Source organism: Anticarsia gemmatalis, chromosome 25 (assembly GCF_050436995.1).
Source record: "Anticarsia gemmatalis isolate Benzon Research Colony breed Stoneville strain chromosome 25, ilAntGemm2 primary, whole genome shotgun sequence".
Taxonomy (NCBI): Eukaryota; Metazoa; Arthropoda; class Insecta; order Lepidoptera; family Erebidae; genus Anticarsia; species Anticarsia gemmatalis.
The window spans coordinates 3507766-3530001 of record NC_134769.1 but is presented as its reverse complement, the minus strand read 5'-3'; the positions used below and the strand labels follow the sequence as shown (position 1 = coordinate 3530001).

Genomic DNA, 22236 nt, shown 5'->3' with positions numbered 1-22236 from the left:
CACTAGTACAGTTAGCAACATTAACGGCGTCAACGTCCGGTACATTTCATTTTCTATATGCAAGACAGTTTCCGACATCATCATTGATAGGAACACCACCTCTATCACTAAAAAAATAAAGTCGAAATTTCCTTAGTATTTTCTGTGGGATTTCTTCATTCTACAACTTCAAGCAATCTATTCTTGCCATGCCATAGGGGATCCTCCCCTACTTCCCATACAAAGGGTCATAAAGATTGATTTACGCATGCGTTAAAGTCCGTGCCTTATTTAAAACTCGCGGTTAAAGGATTACAATCTTTCGAAGAAATTGTTTATTAGCTTTCTTTGAAATTGTAACGTTAATTATAATTCGTACGAAAATTATTTGCTCGGCTGTTCGGTCGTAAATATGTGGATTTTCCAAGTATTGCGTGCTCAAAGCTAAAGATTTCCGGAATTTCCTTTCGGTATAATTTGAGAGGCACTTTCGTTTGTATTGAGGTAGGTTTAAGTGAGTAATTGTAAACATATTTTTCTGGCATGAGAAGCCCTTGGATTGTTGACAAATTTTATCTTGAAATAGCAGCAATTGTAATTAAATAATGCCCTGGCTGCTTGTTACATACTAATTTGTTGGAAATTATTCTTGTTCAGAAACCACAGAGTCATTTTATTCGTTATGTCATTCCAATTGTTCCGAAAAAAGAACAATTTTGAGGTCATAAGGCCATTAGAATGACTATTAATTGTGCAAGAGCATGCAAACTAGCCAATCACAGCACATTAAGCAATTTGATTTGATTTGTTTCATTAGGCCTATATCAGATCATTTTGGCGTGCCGCAAGGCAATGATCAAGGACCATTACAAAAATTGGCGTACATTGCAAATGGGAAAAGTTTTGGGTAATTTAGTTCATCTTTAACGATACTGCTAGAACCTTTCTATGTTATTGTGATAGTGCATTATAATTAATGTCTTCTAGGAAAATAAAAGTATTTTAACTCTTCTCCGACCGTTGACTTGCGAATTACGATCAAGATTACAACATCCTCTCTGGCAAACGTTCAGAATATTTGGCACAAGAATAATTCAAAATTGTTTGACTGACATCAAAGTAAAACAAACACGAACTGAAATATCTCGCATAGGTCAATGACCTGTTGCCAATTTTCCGTATCTCGTAACATGTGGTCAATGGGGGCCAAACAAAATGTCGTCATATTTGTAAGGCCTGTTAAAAGCATGTTAAGTGGTTTCCTCGTTAGAATTTGTATAATACATCGGTACGGTCACGTCTTAGCATTTGTGAATGTCGTTTTCACTGGCTGTTGAAGAATCGGTATATGGTAACTAGGCATTGTCTGGGGTTTACTGTAACTGTGCACTGTTAAGAAAAGTTAGTTGATTTACTTCCTTGTTACTTTTGAGCGGACGAAGGAATGTTTTTATAGGAACTGAGGGCCAGTTTCGCAGTTTAGAAATGAGAGTCGGAAAACCTACCTTGTATATAAAGTGACGGCAAAAAACACAACTGCCAAAATTTCATCGAAACTGTCTGATCATCGTATGGTTAATGGTCAACCTAGTGTCGAAGTTGTTCAAGCCGCCCGAAAGGCCTTTGGCATGGCTTAACGACTGTTATCTTAATTGACAACAACCGGGACCGAATTTTTACGTGCCCTCCGAAGCACGGAGACGCTCAGTTCTAATACCACTTTGCGGTCACCCATCTATAGAATGACCGCGGCAATGGTTGCTTAACCCACAGATCGTTTACCGACCGGTGAGCACAACTGGCTATGAACTGTCTGATAGTTAGGTACTCAGAAGTCTCTGTTCTGCTGGGCGAGGGTTTCTTCCCGAATAAAAGAGGTGTGGAGACTTTGTTTGCCCTCAAGAAATAACAATATCATCAAAATATAAACACATTTGACTTATTCCTTGAACCGAAACCCTCAATGTCAAGAGCAAGTTATCAGAGCGACTCATCTGTTAAAACAAAGGGGAATCACTTCCCATACAGATTTAACACGCGATAATAAATATTAATTAGGGATGTTATTTACACAAACGACTACAATAATAAGGGCAGGTTTATTTATAGTGTTTTCTTTATTGCAGGTAGCTTTAATCTTTCTCTCCCTACCTTCGTAAATTTTTTCCTTTACATTTTTTTCATTCCTTTCATCGACTATAGTTGTATTTCGAACAAAAAAAGGGCGAGGATTACTTCAGAAATACAAATTACGAAAGGAGCTATACAAAGATAATGCCTGGTAATACAATTGCTGGATAAGTATCGGTTAGCTCAACCTGTAGAATATTGACAGATCTTTTCATACATTTACTGTCACTTGGCCCTTATTAGAGTTCTACATATATTGCCAACCTTCGACACCTAGTTTAACGTCAGTTGCATTAATCATCTATCTTTATTTTTTGAAGTCCCCAACCCACACTTGGTCAGCATGGTGGACTCGAGGTCTAACCCATCCCACATTTAGGAGACGACCCTTGCCCTGCAGTGGAACAGTAAAGAGATAAAAAAAAATTTACTCCGAATCCACATGCGGGTTTAAATATAAATCCTATATTTATGTGGCCAGGCTACTTGACCACATTAAATAACGTTTCTTCAACATCTCAAGCCATCTACCGGCCGCACGCAGCGTAACCAAGTGCAATAGATCTTCACGGTTAATTAAACCACATCGATTGATCTCAAGTACCTTTCCTTTAACTGTTTATATTGCTAACACTTCCGCTAATGTTTGTGGTCTTCTGATTTATTGTTTGAGCTTTTCTATTTGTTTTACTGTTTTTTTGGGAGCGGCGTAACATTTTCTCTATTTTTGGATACCTAAAAGTATTTTTAATCAGTTTTATACGTCTGTTAACTTAAACCTTTACAAACTTCAAAATCAGAGAGTTGAAGCAATATGTGTGGATTAGATAGATATTCCTACGTAGGAAATACGTGATAAGATTGCTGTGTCTGTTTGTATTTGAGTCAATCCCAACCTGTAAAAGCATCCAAGTCTGACTATTAACCTAAAACTGTCAAAGCTCATAATTGATTCCGCTCCACCGAATTAACAGCAAACAGTCATAGCAGTTAAATAGAAAGGGTACGGGTCCTTGTACCTGATTCTTAAAATATGTGTTGCATATAATTTTCTTCCTCCCTCGATTGGGAGTAGACCCTTGCCCAGCAGTGGGACAGTAATGGGCTATAAAAATATGATTTTAGAACAAGATAAGAGAAATAAGGTACTAAGAAACGATTTTGTATGAAATTTTAACCCCAGAAGGATTAGAACACTTTCGTATCTTTAGTCAACAATCCAAATGTAAAGACCAAAGTAACACATTTCTAAGAGAGCCGATTACATGCCATACAATACTTTGTATACGAGATGTCGGAAAGCAATTTTGTAAGTCAACAAACAGTACATTTTCCGTAATGTTTTTATCGATCACGTGTGTATGTTTACTTACCTATGTTAATGTGAAAATGACGGCTGCATTCATGCATTATTCAGACTGAAAACGTTTATTAATTCAATGTAAAGTTGATGGAGAATTTCTATTTTTAGAATTTAATCGATTGTAACCTAGTTTTTTGAGCTAGTATTTGTTTTTAGTGCTTTTTAAATATGTTAAGTTTAAATACGAGCTAAAGGTAAGTTTGTTCAAGGTTTACAAGGCCCTAAAGAATGTATATTAGATCAATCGCTCTTGTCAGTTTATTGGAATATTTTTTTCTACTGGATAATTTTCTTAATCTGTTGTTACAGAATTCATTTACTTACATCTTTTTATATCATCCCTTACTTATACAATTCTTTCTCTCACCCCATTTTAACTTTTTGGGCTACTTTTTCAGCAACTAGCAGCTTGATCACTTTTTCAAATTTCGGAATATCATAACCAATACCACTTTTACTAATTTCAACTTTAAATGCAGTGTAACAATGTGCATAATATAGTATTTTATTAGCCTTACATAATGCCAACATAACACAGTTGTTAAATTTATCTCTGACCTTGAAACAAAGGCATGATATAACAAACACCAAAGCTGCAAAAGGCTGCATCAGAACTGATAAAACTGTCCACTAAACAAATATATTTTTGTACATCACGATAAGACTTTATCTCTTTATTTGCAAACCGTTGCAACAAAAAATGTTGTTCTAACTAAAGTTACAGATAAGGACCATGACTATACTTACTATAGTCTATATCGTATTATATGATTATCTATTTCGTCGGCTTTTAAAAGATGATCCTTTTAGACCACTTGATCTTTCATCTCAATGCTTTTAGCGCCATGTCACACTGATCATCGAAGGTGTCAATTTGCTGGTTATTTTTATAGATAAAAGGTTGTTGAGATACATATTGTTTGTGAGGGACAAATATTAGGTGGAACATTGGGGATGCTTTGAGGCAAAGTACAAATATTCATCGCTTTGATTTCAAAATCTTATGGGCTCATCTTCTAATATGGTTCTAGAAGAAACAACAGTTTTTGTTAATCATGAAGAAAATATTGAGAAAGTTGTTTCTTTTTCGAATCTAGATGATACTACAAAGTTTATCTCATTAATATCATTGTGAAGTTATTGATCTATGGTTTATATACGGGAAAGAACCCTGTGCAATACTTGACAAGCTAGTCTTATCTTATCCAGTATCTTAACAACATTTCCGAGACAACTTCACACATTCTTCCACCTTCCTCGGCAAAAACAGAATACTTTCCTGCAAATCTACTTAAGGAAAGGTATCACTTTCGTTTACCAAGTTTACTGAACTTGATATCCGATTCCTTAAGTGATTACAAAGTTAGCTGCTATATTTATTAACTGTCGATATTTGTAACGCACGTAGGGCAACTTTGAGCTTGGAAAAAGTTACATGGAAGGATTTATTTAGTTGTAAGCTCGGTTCTTGTATTGATAAAATATTATTGCGTCTCATAGACAGCTGTTTTGAATATTCATTATGTTATTATTTTATTAGGTTTGTGATTTTAAAAAACCCGTTTGTTTTATGAGACAGACAGACAGAGGAAAAGCGGAGTCCTAAAGTTACTCATTGAGCATACATAAAGAGTAAAAAGGAGACATCATTATTGTTTGTTTCGAGTTTGCGACGTTTGTATTTTTTTGCATTATATTTTTCTTTTCGTTTTCTAAATTCGCTAATGCAATGTTCATTATGCTATCAAGTTTTGTCTATGCCCTCAGCTTTGCGCAAAAATAGATAGCTAGTCGATGGTTACATCCGGTGTTTCCGACCCCGATGTTTATCATTATATGCGTAACGGTATTATATACGTGACATGTTACTTAATATTGAAGGACCGAGAAGGAGAGACTCTGACAAGTACAAGTTAGATATATATATTGTTAACTGCTTTTTTTATATGTTTTAACATACTTGTAGAGGCCAAAATGTTGCTTATGATGTTAGCTGTATAGCAGAGCGAGGTTATTAGTATATAGTATAACCCTGTGTCTAGGGGACAAATGTCGCACGACATGTCAAGCGAAGAAGTAGCGACTAACGAATTGTAGCAAGTCGACCGACGTCCGACAAAATTTCTAGCAACACGTGTCGCCGGACATTTGTCTCCTAGTATATTCATCGGCTTTATGTTGTGAACAAATTATGATGAGGATTCGGCATGATTTTATATTTATTTATATGGTTATATTGAAATAAGTTGTAAAACAATACAACTCTATTATCGATAACACATAAAAACAAAATTATTTCTGTACATTTCCTCTTAACCAATTACATATCAGAAAAAGATACTACGAGGTATTCTACTTTAATAAAGAAATCACTGAAGAAAATAGTCCCTAATAGAAACCAATAAATCGTATTACAATAAAATGGAGTTTGCAAACACCACGCCCTAAGGCGCCATTACATTACATAAAGGTATTGATTAAATTGCCATTGGGCATTTATACTTAGTTATTACTATATTTTCGTAAGAAATATCTTACCCTCGTGTTAACAAAGTAACTTATTTGGAGGAATGAACATAGAAAAGTTTCTTTTTCTGTTACATAACAGGCGCGCAGCAAGTAACCTCCTCCAAATCTAGACTGAACAGGAGGTGTAATGTGTCTCAGTTAACAACTTTTTTAAAACCACTGCTTTACATTGTTTTCTCCCTTAGATTATAGTAATTTACTTGTTACGGCAAAGCAGCAATGTACTCAATAGTGACAATCAAATTGACGTATACTATTAAAACTAAATATACATTTTTACTTAAAATTCGTTTCATTATCTCGGGAAATCTTTCTATGAGGCTGGAGTCACGGATTACAAATAGACACTAATAAAAACTTTATATTTCACATTTCAAAAACAAATACGCTACCTATTCAAATGTTGTCGGTTTGATAAAGCAACTTCGAGAGCTCACTAGCCACATTTCAATTGAAAAACGGATTAAAGTTACCATGTTATATTCCACTTCCATGGGGAGTTTGCAAACTGAAGTTAGACGCATACATCACAACATAGTATAAAGCAAAGTCGCTATCCGCGTCTGTCCCTATGTCTGTATGTATGTATGCTTAGATCTTCAGGACTACGCAAAGGATTTTTTAATAGATAGGGTGATTCGAGAGGAAGGTTTATACGTATAAAAATCTTTTTTTTTTTTAATTTAGCCTGTTTCTATGTCCCATTGCTGAGCAAAGGCCTCTCCCCTGAGTTTCCAGTCCCCTCGGTCGATTGTTCCGTCTGGCCAGCCATCCAGGAACGCATCCAGGTCATCACATAAACACATTAATGAGGGAAAATTTAATTAATGAGGGTACCACTGATAATTTAAAGATTTCTAATGCGAATTCCTAAAACATTCCTAAACACATCTTTTGGCGCTTACATTGCAAACGCTCTCTACGAGTTAGAATTGGTAGTTGAAAGTCAATTTATTATTCCAGAGTTAGACGCAAGTGAAGCCGCGCGGGTCCACTGGTCTAGATATAAGACAGATAAGCTACTGGAAAATCAATAAGTCTATCGCTAGAAGTGATTCTTATCTGTGCATTGATGCACAAGATTACAGAGTAGTGTCGAGTTCAGATAAACGTTAAGTGCTTGGACGTCGCTTATCTAATGTAGATTAATTTATATGTTTCTAACTAAATAATTGCAGACTTAGAACGGTAGTTTTTTGCGACGTGTGTTTATTCTATTGTAGCAAAATTTGTCAATTACCAAAAAAGTCTCAATTGACAAGTAGACAAACAATTAGTTGTAAAACGCTGTGAAATTAGAGTATTTGGCCCAAAATAAAAAACAGCAAAACTATAGGGTGTTTCGGGATTGCGATCAACAAGTCAGTCTTTTCTGGTTTACCAGTGAAATATCATCGGTTTGGATTTATAAAATATTGGTTTATGTAACAGATACGAAAGCAAACAGCATGTACAGACGAATCTATATTTTGTTGGATGAAAAACGTGATTCAAGAAAGATGAGGCGGAACGTAAAACTGTTTGCCGAATGATTGCAAAAAGTTGGTCGGTGTGGCTGCGAACATTCCCGACAAAATAATCCCGGAATAATGTGGAAACTGTTGATAATACTGTTGTAGTTGTTGGCAGTTCTCTGGTCATTTTGCTAAAAGTACTGTTTATTGAAAATACCTTTATTGTAAAGATAGAGATCTTATCTTCTAGGTCTGATATTGTCGATGAAAGATTTCTTCTGACATTACAACTGTTTCTTAAAATACTTATGCCCTGTCTAACTACTATGCCAGTATCAAAGAGCTTATCAGATCACAATTTAATAGGTCTTTCATTCACTTGCTGCCACTAACTTATAGGCTGAGATACTGGATCTATGTCGCTATGAAAATAATCTACCTTCTCCGAAATGAAAAAAAATCTTGGAAAAAGATTTTAGTTCTACAGTTTTTCTTCAAATATAAACATATCTTCACAATATTATTCGCTTTATAAATAATAAAGAAAACTTATTTCTGCTTCACCATTTTCGCTGCAGAGAGAACCTAACGTTTTTGTATGAGATGTCGCAGTGCGCACACATTAAATTACAGTCACGAAATGCCTCGAACTCTCCGGCTCTCCTGGGCACTGTATCTGTACAGGGGTTTAATTGAGACCAGTTGAAGATAACAACTAGATTAGATTTTATTTATTTAAACACTATTTTAGGGAGTTTATTAGCTTACAACTAAATCAGATTTCATTTATTTTATGAATTATTTGGGGCCTAAGTAGTCTAAAGTGAATGAGGCGTGGTCGTGGGTCCTAGGTTGGTGACGTTTTTTATCAGGAAATGTAGATAATTAGTCGGAATTTGTTGGAATCTCCAAATCTACCCTGTAAATGACAGTAGGTATAGTGACTAGTGGGATTTGCTCCTGACTTTTTTCGGTTAGTGAGATTATTTGCAGTCATTGCTTTTCTGTAACAAGATTATCCTATCTGTATAACAAACTATACAATGACCTGTCTTTGTATTAAAATCAGTTCTATTATTGCATTATTAGGTAATAGACAAACAGTTATAACGAGGGATTACTACCTCCTAAAAGATATAATTGTGATGTTTCAAAAAGTATTTTTACGTAAGATTTCACAAAACTTAACCACGTTACACGTTTTGATCTATAATCTACCGTGATTAAATTGTTTATCTCATTTGCAATTATAATTAAACTCAAAAATTAAGAAACGGCTTAAAGTGAATGTACTAGCATACAATAGAAACGTTAATTTTCCCATGAATCTCGTACAGATACCGAAATGTTTTGGAAGCTAGTGAATGTTAATAGATCGTGTAAATATGCTACTAGTTAGAGCATTTAGCTGCTATTATGCTTTAGGTTATTGCCTTCGAATGATGATGGAGACGGTGTATAGGTATATCTGTATATATATGTTAATATTTGGAAGCTGCGAAATGATAAATACCTGAAAAAAATCAAATTTCTTCTTATAAATTTACTTCAGAAGAAAATACTTTTGGAACCCATTTAGTAGCGTGGAATAGGACGTATGAAAACCCGTTCAAACGTAACTGGTGGGTGTAAATTATTTGTAAAAGAAAATAACGTTAAGGAATCTTGTACCATATTTTTTAATTGCAAATCTATTATCTCCTAAAATTTTATTAATTTCCCACTTGAAGCAAAATTTTGAATACTGTATTATCCAACCTAGACGAATCGTGGATGGATAAATTGTGAGTAATACCCGTACTTTCTTACCATAAAATGTAGAAAGTAACCCTTTGAACCCTTGTCAGTGGAGTGAAAAGGACAGCACACCCTTATCTCCCTTACACACTAGTTCGCAAACCGGAATTTTACAAATAACTCAAGTCTAGACGAATTCCCTACGTTTGCAGTTTGAGACACAAGATTGATGTAAAACCACTTAACTGATATATTGGTTGGGAATATTTATAATATTCGAGGAAGAAATATTATTTCTTGTTCTACCAATATTTTCATTTGTAATGTAAGTACCATTGTATCCGCTGTACGACGTACCTAGTTATTCAGAAGGTGAGACTTTATTGTCTCATCATATTATGAAATAAAATCTTTTGCATGTCTAACGAATTATTCTTCCATATTATTAAACATATAGTTGATAGATATTTTCATAATAATAATATTATGTTTAAAAATCCTCTACTATTTTGTCAAAATCTTGATTGATTTATCTTAGATCAACTAAGAAATTACTTATAGTACATATAAAGTTTATTATACCAGCGAGATACAGATAATATAACTGAGTAATTACCTGTTAGCAGACTTCTTTACACTGTAAAACATTGTTCTAACTACATTAATAATCTCAAATATCAAAACCACTAAAACAATAAGTTCTAAGTAAAGTATCTTATTCCGCAACTTCAGATATTCAGCCTAAAGTTCTCCCTTCGAATAGAATTTCAGACAGAATTCCAGACTGTAAGTGGTTTGCGTGTCCCCTTTAATAAGATTTAGGGTAGGCAGAGACGATCGTTATGGGGTGCAAGAGGGAATGTCTGGAAGTGGATTCCGTGGCGCCATTTACGAGATCGATGGGGCGGAATAATTCAGTTTTCTGTATCAAGAAGGGTGAGAAAAGTAGATTTTATATGACTAATGAGAAAACTAAATTGTTTTTGACGCCTGCTTAAAATGGCATTAATACCTCAATAAGTCATCTGTATACATATATGACACGATAATAGTTTTGGTATTTTTGTCACTTCAAACTAATTGACTTTTAATAGTATTTTGTGGCAATATCATGGTCGGTTGTCAATAGGAATCACATTATTTATTCATTAAAGCTTTCACTGATCATCAGATAGACTAAACTGCTATCGATATTCACGCTTGAATAAAATATTAATTGAATGATCTTAACGTAATTACGAAATCATTATTACTAATTGACTAGATTCTGCATGCGATTTCGTCCATGTGAAAAGGTTTCCCGGGGTAAAAAGTATCATAAGTTTTAATCCAGGTTATAAGCTCTCAGTGTACCAAATTTTTATTATAATCCCTCCCTTAGTTTTTTCGTGACACAGTAACAAACATGTACCATACATCATCACAAACTTTCATATTTCTGATACTACTAGGAAGTAGGATTTATAAACATCAAATAGCAACAATTGAGAGAGTCCGAGATATAGACAATTATGACATTAATTTATTTAATTAATAAAGCCAATAGCTGGATTCTCTACTACTATCGACTACCGGCAACCGACCTGTCATCGAGAAATATTTTATGAAAATCTGATCAGCGCCTCTGACGTTTCGACGACTTCTGACGGACATTCTAAGTGTCAAAATGTCGATACTCGACAGTACAGATTGTACAGAATCGTTTCTGTACGTTGGCTTATTTCTACCATAATCTCATCAAGGTATCACACATGGATACCTGACAAGCCGCTAGAAACCTTATAAATATTCATAAGTATGGGAGAAAAGATTTAATTGCTCACTAACAAACATGACCGAACTGACAAGTTTATAGAAATGCAATAGAAACTGGACTGAGAATCCAGATATCTATAACTTGATATGAAATGGCGATAAAGAAAGCAATTAAGGTACTGTCTAATCTTCCAAAAGGCTTGATACAACTTTTTGTTTTGTAAAAACGACTACTGTATAAGGGTTTATACTTCAGTTGCTGCAAATAACATGTATTACTAGTTGTGTGTGTTTAAACTATCGCGGCTTGTACACATAATACCAAACAAAATGTACTGGCTATGCGGTGCGGTGGATAGTTTAAGAGTTGTATACCATATTATATCAAAATTTTTGTTAAAATTGAGCCTGCCCATTACCACGATCGATGCAACTCGATCGAAACGTCGGGTAATAAATCATAAAAAGATAAAAAGAAAAAGATAAACATAAAAAGATTATCGTAATTCGTATTTCTTGTTAGTAAAATTGTAGTCACTTCATTTAAATTCTGACAAAAACTCTTAAGAAAATAATAATAAAGTTTTATCATCTCGCTTACATAATAAAAATAACAATGTTTAAGAGTGTTGATAGCGCTATCAGTGCAGAAAATAAACATTTATATTTAGTTGTACATTCGTGAACTGTGAATATGGACGTTCCAATGACTGAATTGGTAAGCCGACTTTTAATTTTTCATACCTAATTATAACTTTTCTATGCGATAGTATTCTTCTTTTTAAGACAACTCCTACATTAAGAATTGGTCTTGTGTTGCGGGTACTTTCAGAAACATACAAACAACGGACACAAAGAACAACCAGACCCGAAACAATTTATTTTTGGATCGCACAAATAATTATTCCGTGTGGGAATAGAACCCACGACGTCCCGACGCAATGGTAGCGACGTGGCGACCTAAACCACTGCGCCACGGATACCGATAGTATTTTTGTTTATAAGCTACGTTATAATATTTATATGAGACATCCATGGCGTGGTTATGCTTGTCCCCAAACCACTATTAATGTGTGTACTGAGGTCGTGAGTTCAATTCCTATCCGGAATGAATATTTGTGCGATTCACAAATAGTTGTTTCCGACCTGGTTATACTTTGTATTCGTTATTTGTGTGCTTGTACAAGTCCCCACGACATAAGAGCAATTATTAGTACGGAAATACTTTTTTTAAGTATGAACATAATTGTCATAACAAGTACTGAAGTCTGCTTAGTTTATTTGCAAGAAAGAATATTCAGTCGCGTGACTTTCTTCATATTATGCCGTCATAAGGAGACGCCCCAACCCCATTGTTATGCCATTTCTTCGCATTTCTCATTTGTATAGTATGTCTGGTGCATTTTTAAAAGCAGTCGTCTGGAAGGAGTTTCTACATTTTTAAATCCATTTCTAAATGCGGCTTTGGTTAGGCTGATTCATTTGCATAGATGATATTAGACAAAACTATATTGATAAGCAATTTCTTAAAGAGCAAATATCACATTATAAATACATAAGACTTGCGTCCTTTTGAAATTGCATATTTACAGATTTCCATGACTCATCTCCAATGTTTTCTTCATTGTATAAATTTTATTCTTTGATACTCTTACCAAACTGGCAATTAATTTGCGCACAGACGGCGGGTAAATCTAAAGAATTTGGTCCAAATAGTCCAAACCTCAAACCAGATAATCTTATCTCTACCGCTATAACATCAAGCCACGATGAGAAGTGGGTCAGCTGATGACACAATGTTTATTTTATCTTTAGACTTGTTTTATTATGCAAGACTACGTAACCGTTTGTTTAACCCGAGGTGTCACAGATGCTTTCTCACGAATTGATGGTCAATATTGACTGACTGGTGTGGTCCGGTTAGTACCACCTACGGGTGGTGGTCCCAGGATAAGGATGCAGGCTGGACATTTGGTTATAGTGCCGTTTATTTACAAGCTCTTTTCCTAGTTATTATGTTTTTTGATGTCCTACATATTCGTCTATTGGACCACCAGTTTTTTTTCAATTTGTTTCGCGTCGTAACCATGTGCTATGTTGTTGTTATTTAATTAACAGATGTTCTATTGATTGCTTAATTCGCATGGTCTAAAAATAAATTAAACAATGACATATCCTGACTGTTACTATGCCGAGATTTTAACGAAAAAAAAGACATAGTCGTATAACCTATTTAAAAGTTTAACGCTGAATAAGTGGTCAATGGTTATATCCTTAATACTTTCGTGTTCGCATATGAATTGGTTAATACCTTTATATATATAACCATAGTATAGGTCTTGCCTATACTATGCCCTATAAAGGTTAGTATACCGCTAGGCTTTTTCAATAAAGTAATATGAAAATCAAATTTTAATAGAATTTTCTGTATACTTCAATAATAAATGCATACAAGTTATGCGATACCAAGTTTCTCTATTAGAAACCTAATTTAAAGCGTATTTTTAATACTATAGTGAAAGGATCCATATATCTTGTAAAGTGACAAACTAGAAACTGGTATATTTCAATATTGTGCTACGTCTTCTCTTTGTGGCTTTCTATTATAGATTCTATTATGAAGATAATAATATTAAATTCAATAATAGCTGTTCTATCAAAGTTTTTAGCCATCATATAAAATTATAAAGGCGAAATCCTGTTTGTCTTATCTGATCACGACTAAGACCGATAAACTGATATAATTTTACCATTAAGTTACCAGTTAATTACAGAATAGATGGAAGTTTCTAGAATCCCCTATTGTGACTAGAATAGGCATTGCTAGCGGTTTAAATAGACTTTACTTACAAATACAGTAGACCCGTGCAGAATCATTCAAAGATTTAAAGACCAATAGAATAAAAGTTCTGGCTTTGACTCCATTCCAAGTTCAAGATTAGTCAACTAGTTATGTCCACATTTAGAGATAAAATCACTAACAACAAACCGTCTTATCATTCGCACTTGTATACAAGTAATAACAATACTCTCTTAAGAATGATAACATTATCAATACAGAAATATACTGTAAGTATTTAGTATCGTTTAAACTTGTTAAGAAAATGGACATGCCTATGGTTGAAATGGTAAGCTCTTGAAAATAAGTAATATTGCTTTTGAATTGAAAAATTGTTTCCCAATAAAACGTCTTCCTGTGCAAAAATCTCTCCCTAAATAAAATGAAAATAATTTTATTGTTGGCAATAAACAAATATAAACAATAAAAAAAATAACAATATGTGCACGTATTGCCAACAATGAGGCCCTCATTCAGCTATATGCTGCAATACCACGAAGATATTTCAGCGCTGGTTTTCAATGAGACTTTAATTTTAATGACAATTATTATGACTAAAGTACTTAACTATGACGATGAAATAAAATAAAAGAAATGTTATTAACCTATAGTTTTAATAGGTTATACAACACGTATTTCAAACCAATAACAGATGCCTGTTAGTTACGACCGCTGGTTTTTCATTTTTTCCAATAACGTTGCTGTCTACAGCACTGAATTGGTTCGCTAGTATTGGACATTTCAATTCGTAGATATGAGTTAGATAAACTTTCGAGTTACAAATATTGTGGATTTAAGTCTCGTGTATTTGATACCTACTGCACATAAATCATACTCATATTCTATTGACTGCTGTATGCATTTCTTTCTAAGTGCTTTATTTTTCGTAAGATCAAAATCGGAACGAAAGGAACGACTAAAAATCTACTAGTAGGAGAAAAGTTCACAGGTTAATTTAATGCGGGAGTCTGTTTTTGTTATTAATCTGTTTTCTTGTCATTGTGTATTTATATTTTTTCTTCTTAATAAAAAAAAACGGGACTCTTATACAATAGCTTAAAATAATCTTATACCAGCATTAAAATTTAAAGCAGACAAACCTAAATTATTAGTCACAAACTCACAATAGGTGACCTCCTCCACTACAATTCGTGTCCTTCATTTTAAAGTACTTATTTAACATACAGCATACTAAATGACCAGATTGAATTCATTATGTATTCATGTGTACAATACACGACTATGTACTGGCTACTGACCCCTCAATACTTCAGGGAACATAAAGCCACCCCTGTTCACTTTATGAGTAATTCTTGTGAAAAAGGGACTGGTGTTTTGGGGCTGAAAAATTTCGGGAATAGGGCACTGGAAAGTTATTTGTATAACAGAGTATGTGCTTCAATTAGTGAAGAAAATAGAAGCATTTTTTTGTATTTCATGAGGCTCCTGAATTTTGATGATTTAGTTTGTAGTGTATGTGCGATTTCATCAAAATCTTTTGAATGTACATACAAGTAGAATACAGTTATGTTAAGTAAATATTAAAATAATGTTTTTTTCTGTGAACTAAGTTATGTTAAGTAAATATTTAAAGTTCTCTTTCCATGAAGAGAGAGTACTTGGTGGAGAAAAATGATGTGTTCACCCTGTATATAAAACGATTATTGCCCACCCATAAAATTAGGACTGGATTCACCGAAAGCCGAAATCTCAGCTGAAGATCTGATAAACATAGTATAAAATTACTTTATTTATTAGAATGTCAAGGGATTGTTGTTAGTAACGAAGTTAATTGACTACTAGTTTTCCCCTTTTGATGTTCTCTAGTTTCTTTTGTGAGAAAGAGACGGAAAGCCACTCCGATTTCTCTTTCAACTCGGTAACATGATATTTTGCTTTTAGTAAAACAAACATTTTGTCCTGAGTCTTTGCTGTTCGTGTTGTACAGTCAGCAATAAAAGTATATAACTGAAAAGAAAGCAATTACTTATTACGACAGAATATGATTACTAACAATTTATTTAGCAATCACTTTGGTTTAATTTGGATTTAAACAATGGAATATAAATATAAACACATTCAGACGCCTTCTTCCCATACCTACGATCTTTACCAACTTCCCTTGCTTCATTCACAGTAGAAATAGAATGGTAACATTGCAAAATAATAATTTTAATCGATAAAATACGCTTACTATAGAAATCACCACAAACGTCTCATAGTAATTGGCTATTATATCTGTGAAACACATTTTCAAAGACAGAAAGATTCGTCATTTATCTCTTTACGAAATATCAACTTAATTCATTTCTCACATTCATTTATGCGATTTCAGCAAGCCTATCGTCGTAACATCTTAACCCAGTTTATCATAACTGCTGACAAAGGCACTTAATATAGCTGACAACAGACCGGCAACGGTCACAGCGCAATCCTCATATTATAGTCCGACAACTTAATAGAGAACCATAGGAACACGGATTGCTTATATTTTAATAATTAATAACTGTGTATTTTCATTTTCAAAATAAAACAGGATGTATCAAACAGGCATCCTTGCTTGCGGGTCGCTGATCTTTTAAACTTTCGCTTTGCATGTTTATTATAATATTAGAACAACGGGTCATTAATTTTAATTTGTTTTAAATTCTGAATTTTGTATACCTCCACGTGAACCTTGCAAACAAGGTTCTCCACAAAGTTGTTAGACTACAGCTTACACGTATTTATACAGAGCCCGTTTGTGTAAATTCACAGGGTTTCCGATACCGGGATACTGAATATTAAAGTTTATTGGTTTGTTTTGACCCAAAAAGCTTTGTTTCCCTGAAACGTTTCGGAAGATATTGATTTTTATAAAGCGGTGTTTTTCGTGGTAGGTTTTAAATTTGTTTGAATGGAATTGAATGTTTGAATTGAATTTGAATTTAAATCTGACCTTCAAAATGATATGTGGAATCGATAGTCGATGACCATTTAAGGTAAGATGTTTTAAGCAAAAAGTTTGAAGCATGTTTCTATGTGCTATGTTTTGTTTTTGGATAAAACAACCTTTTCAATAATGCTGCAGATACCTTATATTATCATCATTCTCTTTTCTTACTACTAGACTAAGTTAACAGTAATATCCAAATCCGAATATTATTTGACATCAGGCTTGCTACACACAAATTCGGTTCGGCATTAATCGGCCTAACCGGGCGGCAAAAACCAATTTGTATGATTATCCCGATCGTCACAAGCTTGCAAGATTTGTCGTTCGATACATATTGCGGAACCGAATATTTGTGCAGCAAGTCTTACATTTTGTGTTTCGCTTTAGAAATAAAAAGTAGCACCCAGAACTACATAAACAATAATAATGAAGCAACTGCCTAAAACCATAAACCGTAATTGACGTGATAATTACTCATTGCATGACAAAACAGTTCATATTTTTTTCCTCCTTATACTTTCCACAAAAAACCACGTGTAACCAGTAATGAGTTATTTTCGATGTCCAAACACGTTACTTTAATAAGTGGGCACAATAGCCGAAAGATTGATGTTATCAGTTACCTTGAAATTTCAGTTCAAACGTGCCTATAACAGTGCCCTAATGAGGTCACTATCGTGAAGTTATATTATGTAAACTACAATAATAATATTTACTTTCACGTAACAGTATTTAACTATTTCTGTGGTGCAGTCGATAGTGTATCCGACTACTGATCATGTGGTCTCGGGTTCGATCTTCGGGTATCAATATTTTTTATAGCAGCCCAGAGTTTGTTGACTTGGCGGAAAGAGACTTCCTTTCTGTCTTCTATCCTTATCTTTCCCTCTCCGTCTTTTATTTACATTTTCGCCTACTTCGCATCCTTGTTGCTGTATTCAAATACACAAACTTATATGACGCGACCTGTACCTATAGTCCATACCTACATATTGTTCTTTTTTATCAAAACAGTTTATAGCTGTATGTGCCCGTATTTGCTTTATCAGTGTTTAACTTATGAAAACATAATTTAGTATGTTTTTAGCTAACCGATAACACTATCTTACTTCAAATTTAGTTCTAATGTTTGCTAATATTTTACACGGAATATTTCACTACTTAAATTATATGTTTTTAAATGATATCTTCATACTTCTTTTTTCTACTCGATATTTATTTATTTTCCGATAAATCATTTTAGTTCTTCGCTTTTTTTATGTGCCTACTCTCAGTAGTTCTCGTTATATACCAAAGAACATTTTTTTTCTCTTTAGATAGTAGTATAACAATGATCACAAATATACCATTCCGACCGAATTTTAAAACCTCTTTTTTGAAGTCGCATAAATTTCTGTGAACCACTTTAACTCTCGTATTTCATTACAATATTACAGCAAGCTAAAGTTTCAACACCAATTAGCTGTAATACTAGCTTCTATTGTATAATAGTTCTCAACAGTTTCATTAATAAACTCTTGACATTGTACTACAAGGAGGTCAGTGTCAAACACATCGAGTTCGAATCCGCTACCACTCGACATACATTCAAACGTTGTTATCAAGAACCCTTCTGGCATTGCTGCCCTATTTTTTATTTTTCAATTAATCTACCTGCTAGCTTCATGACCCCGCCCGTGTGCAATGTGGGCAAAAGATAAGTATTCAGGGATTCGATTTTAATAAATACCACCTAATTTGAAGAGAAAAATTTCTTAATTTGGCACCAGCTGTTTTGCCGTGAAAACGCAACAGGGAGACAGATTTCGTATTTTTCAATATAAATTTGGATAAGGAATACAATTGATTTGGCTTCTTTCTGCACCATGTTTTTAGTGGGGTTATTCCACTTAACTCCAAAAAATCGTTCCACTTTAACTCCAAAACATAAATCTTATTATTTCAGCGTTCGTAGATAGATAATAACATACTTACCAAATACATTAAAATATAGTTCCGAACACAATTTACTACTTTCGCGCGTCACTTTAACTTAGAATTTCTTTGCTGCATTAGCGAAAATGGCACCAAGCTGGTACAATAGAAGCTATTCTAGCTACTTTACTTCTCGGTTTAATACAACGGTAAAATAGTATATTATTTAGATTAACCTACCTTAAAAATGTTAATAAGCAGCAGTTTTTATACCCCACCTTGATTACTCAGCTCGTTGTGGACTCTTAATTAATATTTCGTACGCTCCATCATGGGTCTGTGACGTCACACAATTATGTGGCGTCATGCTAATAGCTCAACTATTACGGGCTTCTGTAGCGTAACGTTGTGATGGGTTTTTACTTTTTACGGGTTATGGGTTACAGTAACATGGGTCTAATCTTAAATTAAATATTTACTTAATTAAAACCATCTCAAAATCACCACGCATTTGCTTATAGTCGAAAGGCTGATTGCAAGATTCTATACAAAAAAAACTTACTAAAACATACGTGACCATACCTTCGTCCCGCGGAAGGATAGTCACGGGTAAAGTACAATTACTTCCATATCAAAACCTAAGCTTTTCAGTGTTCCAACCTTTTCAGTGACAAAGGGAATTAACATGGACATAGTGTCAATGGGTCGGCGCTAGGATAAGATTAGAAAAGAACATTTAAGTATTTTGTAGGTATGTGTACCTATTGTATAATTTTATTCTTGGAGGAAAAAATAATCTTTACTTTTTAAGGCCTGACAACAAACAATGCAAAATAAAAACTAAATTTCAGACGTTTAATTTTATTAACTGAATAATTTTCAGATAAATATATCACAATAATTCTTCGTCAAAATGTTCTGTACGAGAATAAAATACGAAAAAACATGACCATGAAACTTAATTTAAATCGTAAACTCATCTCACATCTGCATCGCATGTCATTATAAAACTGAATCGCATGAAGACTGCCAACAAAAACGATGTAAAAGCAGTCATTACGCAACACAATTACAATTAGCAATTAAAATCGCAATCGTAACAACTGTAACAGTTCAATGTCGTAGAAACAAACTGTTTTACTAACTGAGAAAGTATTCAAAATGGCCGTCTCTGTTTTCGCGCGCAATTTTCCCGCGCTCCGGTTTTTCTACTGTTATGGAGTAATGGGAAAAAGTTTTTATACAACACATTGTTTGTAATCGACATGGATGATTGACAGATTGATTTTTATTACGAGAAAGTTAAATGACTGGGTTTTCTGCTTTTTATTATTTAATGATAAAAACTGCCTCTGATTGATCTCAACGGTGGTGTAGCTATGAATCAAGTGCTCGTTTATAATTTAAACTTAGTCTTAATGTTTTTAGTGCAACCTTTCTTTAATACCTTAGAAATACGTTGCCTGCTTCTGTACAGCAGTCGGTTGTGTATCCGACTGCCGCGCAAAGGTCTCTTGTTCGAATCCCAGGTTGAGCCAAAAAGGTTTTTGTTAAGACTTTTGCAGTAATTGTCCTAAGAGCACGTAGAGCCGTCGGTCCTGCACACTCCTGGACATATTCTGGACACTGGTCGTGTCGGTTATCCGTTCCACTGGGCTATGATAGCTAGTGTAGGTATAGTGCACACACTTGGACACTATAAACGAAGTCCTGAACCGTTGCCCAGTTTCAATGAAACTTTTCGTCGTGGCCGAATATCAGCTTGGAGGACATTAGTAGTACTTATGTTTTCAGTTTTCTAATATCTTCTTTAATCTGACAAGCTACAAAATGGTCTGTCAATACTGCAACAACAACATTCAATTATTTATAATCAATCATATTTTGGACAGCACTTACTCAAAATTTAATATTAGGTAACAATGACATGATATCTTGTAATTAACCGAGTAAACCAAGCCATTAATTTATTGTAGCTATTAAACTATACAACACAAGTAATCGTAACTAATGAAACCGATGCGGTATTAATCTAATACATAATATAAATCCGTGTAAAACCGGTAGTACGGAAGTAAAGATCGTTGCATGAAATCCTATTAAATATCATAAATACGAAAGTTTGTGAGAATGTATGTATGTCTGTATGTATGGATGTTTGTTACTCTTTCACGCAAATACTACTGAGCCGATTACGATAAAATTTGGTATATAGGTAGCTGAAGATCCAGAATAACACATAGGCTTCTTTTCATCCCAGAGTTCCCGAGGGATCGGGATTGACACGAAAGGGTTTCCACGTGGACGAAGTCGCTGGCGACCTCTAGTATCCAATTAATAAATATAACTGACCCCTTTCTTCATATAATTATAGAACAAGACTTTGGTGAAAAAATCTTTTTCCATATAATTATATAGTATTTAGTATAGATAAAATAATAGGAAATGAGGTGAATCAAAATTAAACAAATTTTTTTTTAATGCCCTTCTGTCAAAACGTACGCTGCCTTTTATTTCCCTACATTATTTTAATCTACACCATACTATAATGTCATAAAACAACGCATGATCCAACTTTCTAAGAAAACTGTTAAGCATGTGATAGTCGTAATTTAACCCAGGATGAAGTTAATAGTTCCTTCCATTAACACATTAATTAACAACTAATGAGTCAGCCGCAATCATTCCAATCACAACTGTGTCCTTAATTACCAGAAAGAACTCACATCGAAATGCTTTCCGTCAAGAAACACATTACCCTAATCTCAGACTTGATTAGACTACAAACCGAAACATAAATTACAAGCGAAGAAAAATAAGAAGGGAGAAATTCTTGATTATATTTTAATACACGAACTGGATGAATGCAACATGACTTTTCATTTTGTTAATCATATTCTTGGTCTATGTGTAATTTAATATGTAAAACGCTACTCAGAACAAAATATGTAACGTCATTAAAAATTTTAATACACGAACATATTGCATTTAAAACTGCGTACAAGACTGCAATATCTGCACATCGTTTATCGCTTTCTATTTGATGTAAAAACATATACATATACGCAACGAGGCGAGGGGGACGAGCCACCTTCTATTTTCGGTATCACATTTTCAGTTTCAGTCGGTCTCGTGGTACGCGGCGGTCGCCAGCGACGCCATTCCACATAAAAACGCGAATTTCTATTCTATTTCGTACTGGTCAAGTTATTATTTGAAAAATGACAGTTGATGTTAACGCGAATTCGGTATCCGGTATAAATATAAAAGTGAGTTTTATTTTTAACTTATTTAGCTGCACTAGACTGTTTTATTTTCAGTACTGAAACTTGGCGTGACATTCTTTGGTCAGCTTAAACTCATTCGCACATTTCTGTGCACTGTAGATATTCTTACTAACAAAATATTATTCAAATACTAACGATCCCTTTGTTCGTGACGGAACATATACCCGCAGTCTTTCATTTTTATGGCACGCAATATCGCCCTAAAAATCGTTTTGGAGTTCACGAAATTACGATGTAATTTCTTTCGCTAAACCTTCGAAAGTACCTTGCCAGAAAACCTAGCCAAGTTCTGTAATAAATCCCAAAAAAGTTTA

At 34.1% G+C, this 22236-nt stretch overlaps 1 protein-coding gene across 3 annotated transcripts in view; it reads left to right on the top strand.

Moving 5' to 3' along the window:
* Positions 1-22236, top strand: part of CRMP (Collapsin Response Mediator Protein) — a 60430-nt gene that overhangs the window by 6308 nt on the left and 31886 nt on the right. The window contains exon 1 of one of the 3 annotated variants that reach the window (XM_076130974.1): positions 14029-14075. The exons of 1 other annotated variant lie outside the window; for it this stretch is intronic. In XM_076130974.1, coding sequence (XP_075987089.1) covers positions 14052-14075 — 24 coding nt within the window. In that variant the 5' untranslated portion in view covers positions 14029-14051. Of the gene's footprint in view, positions 1-14028; positions 14076-21757; positions 21905-22236 lie in introns of those variants that run through there. One more of the 3 variants, XM_076130972.1, reaches the window with a different exon arrangement.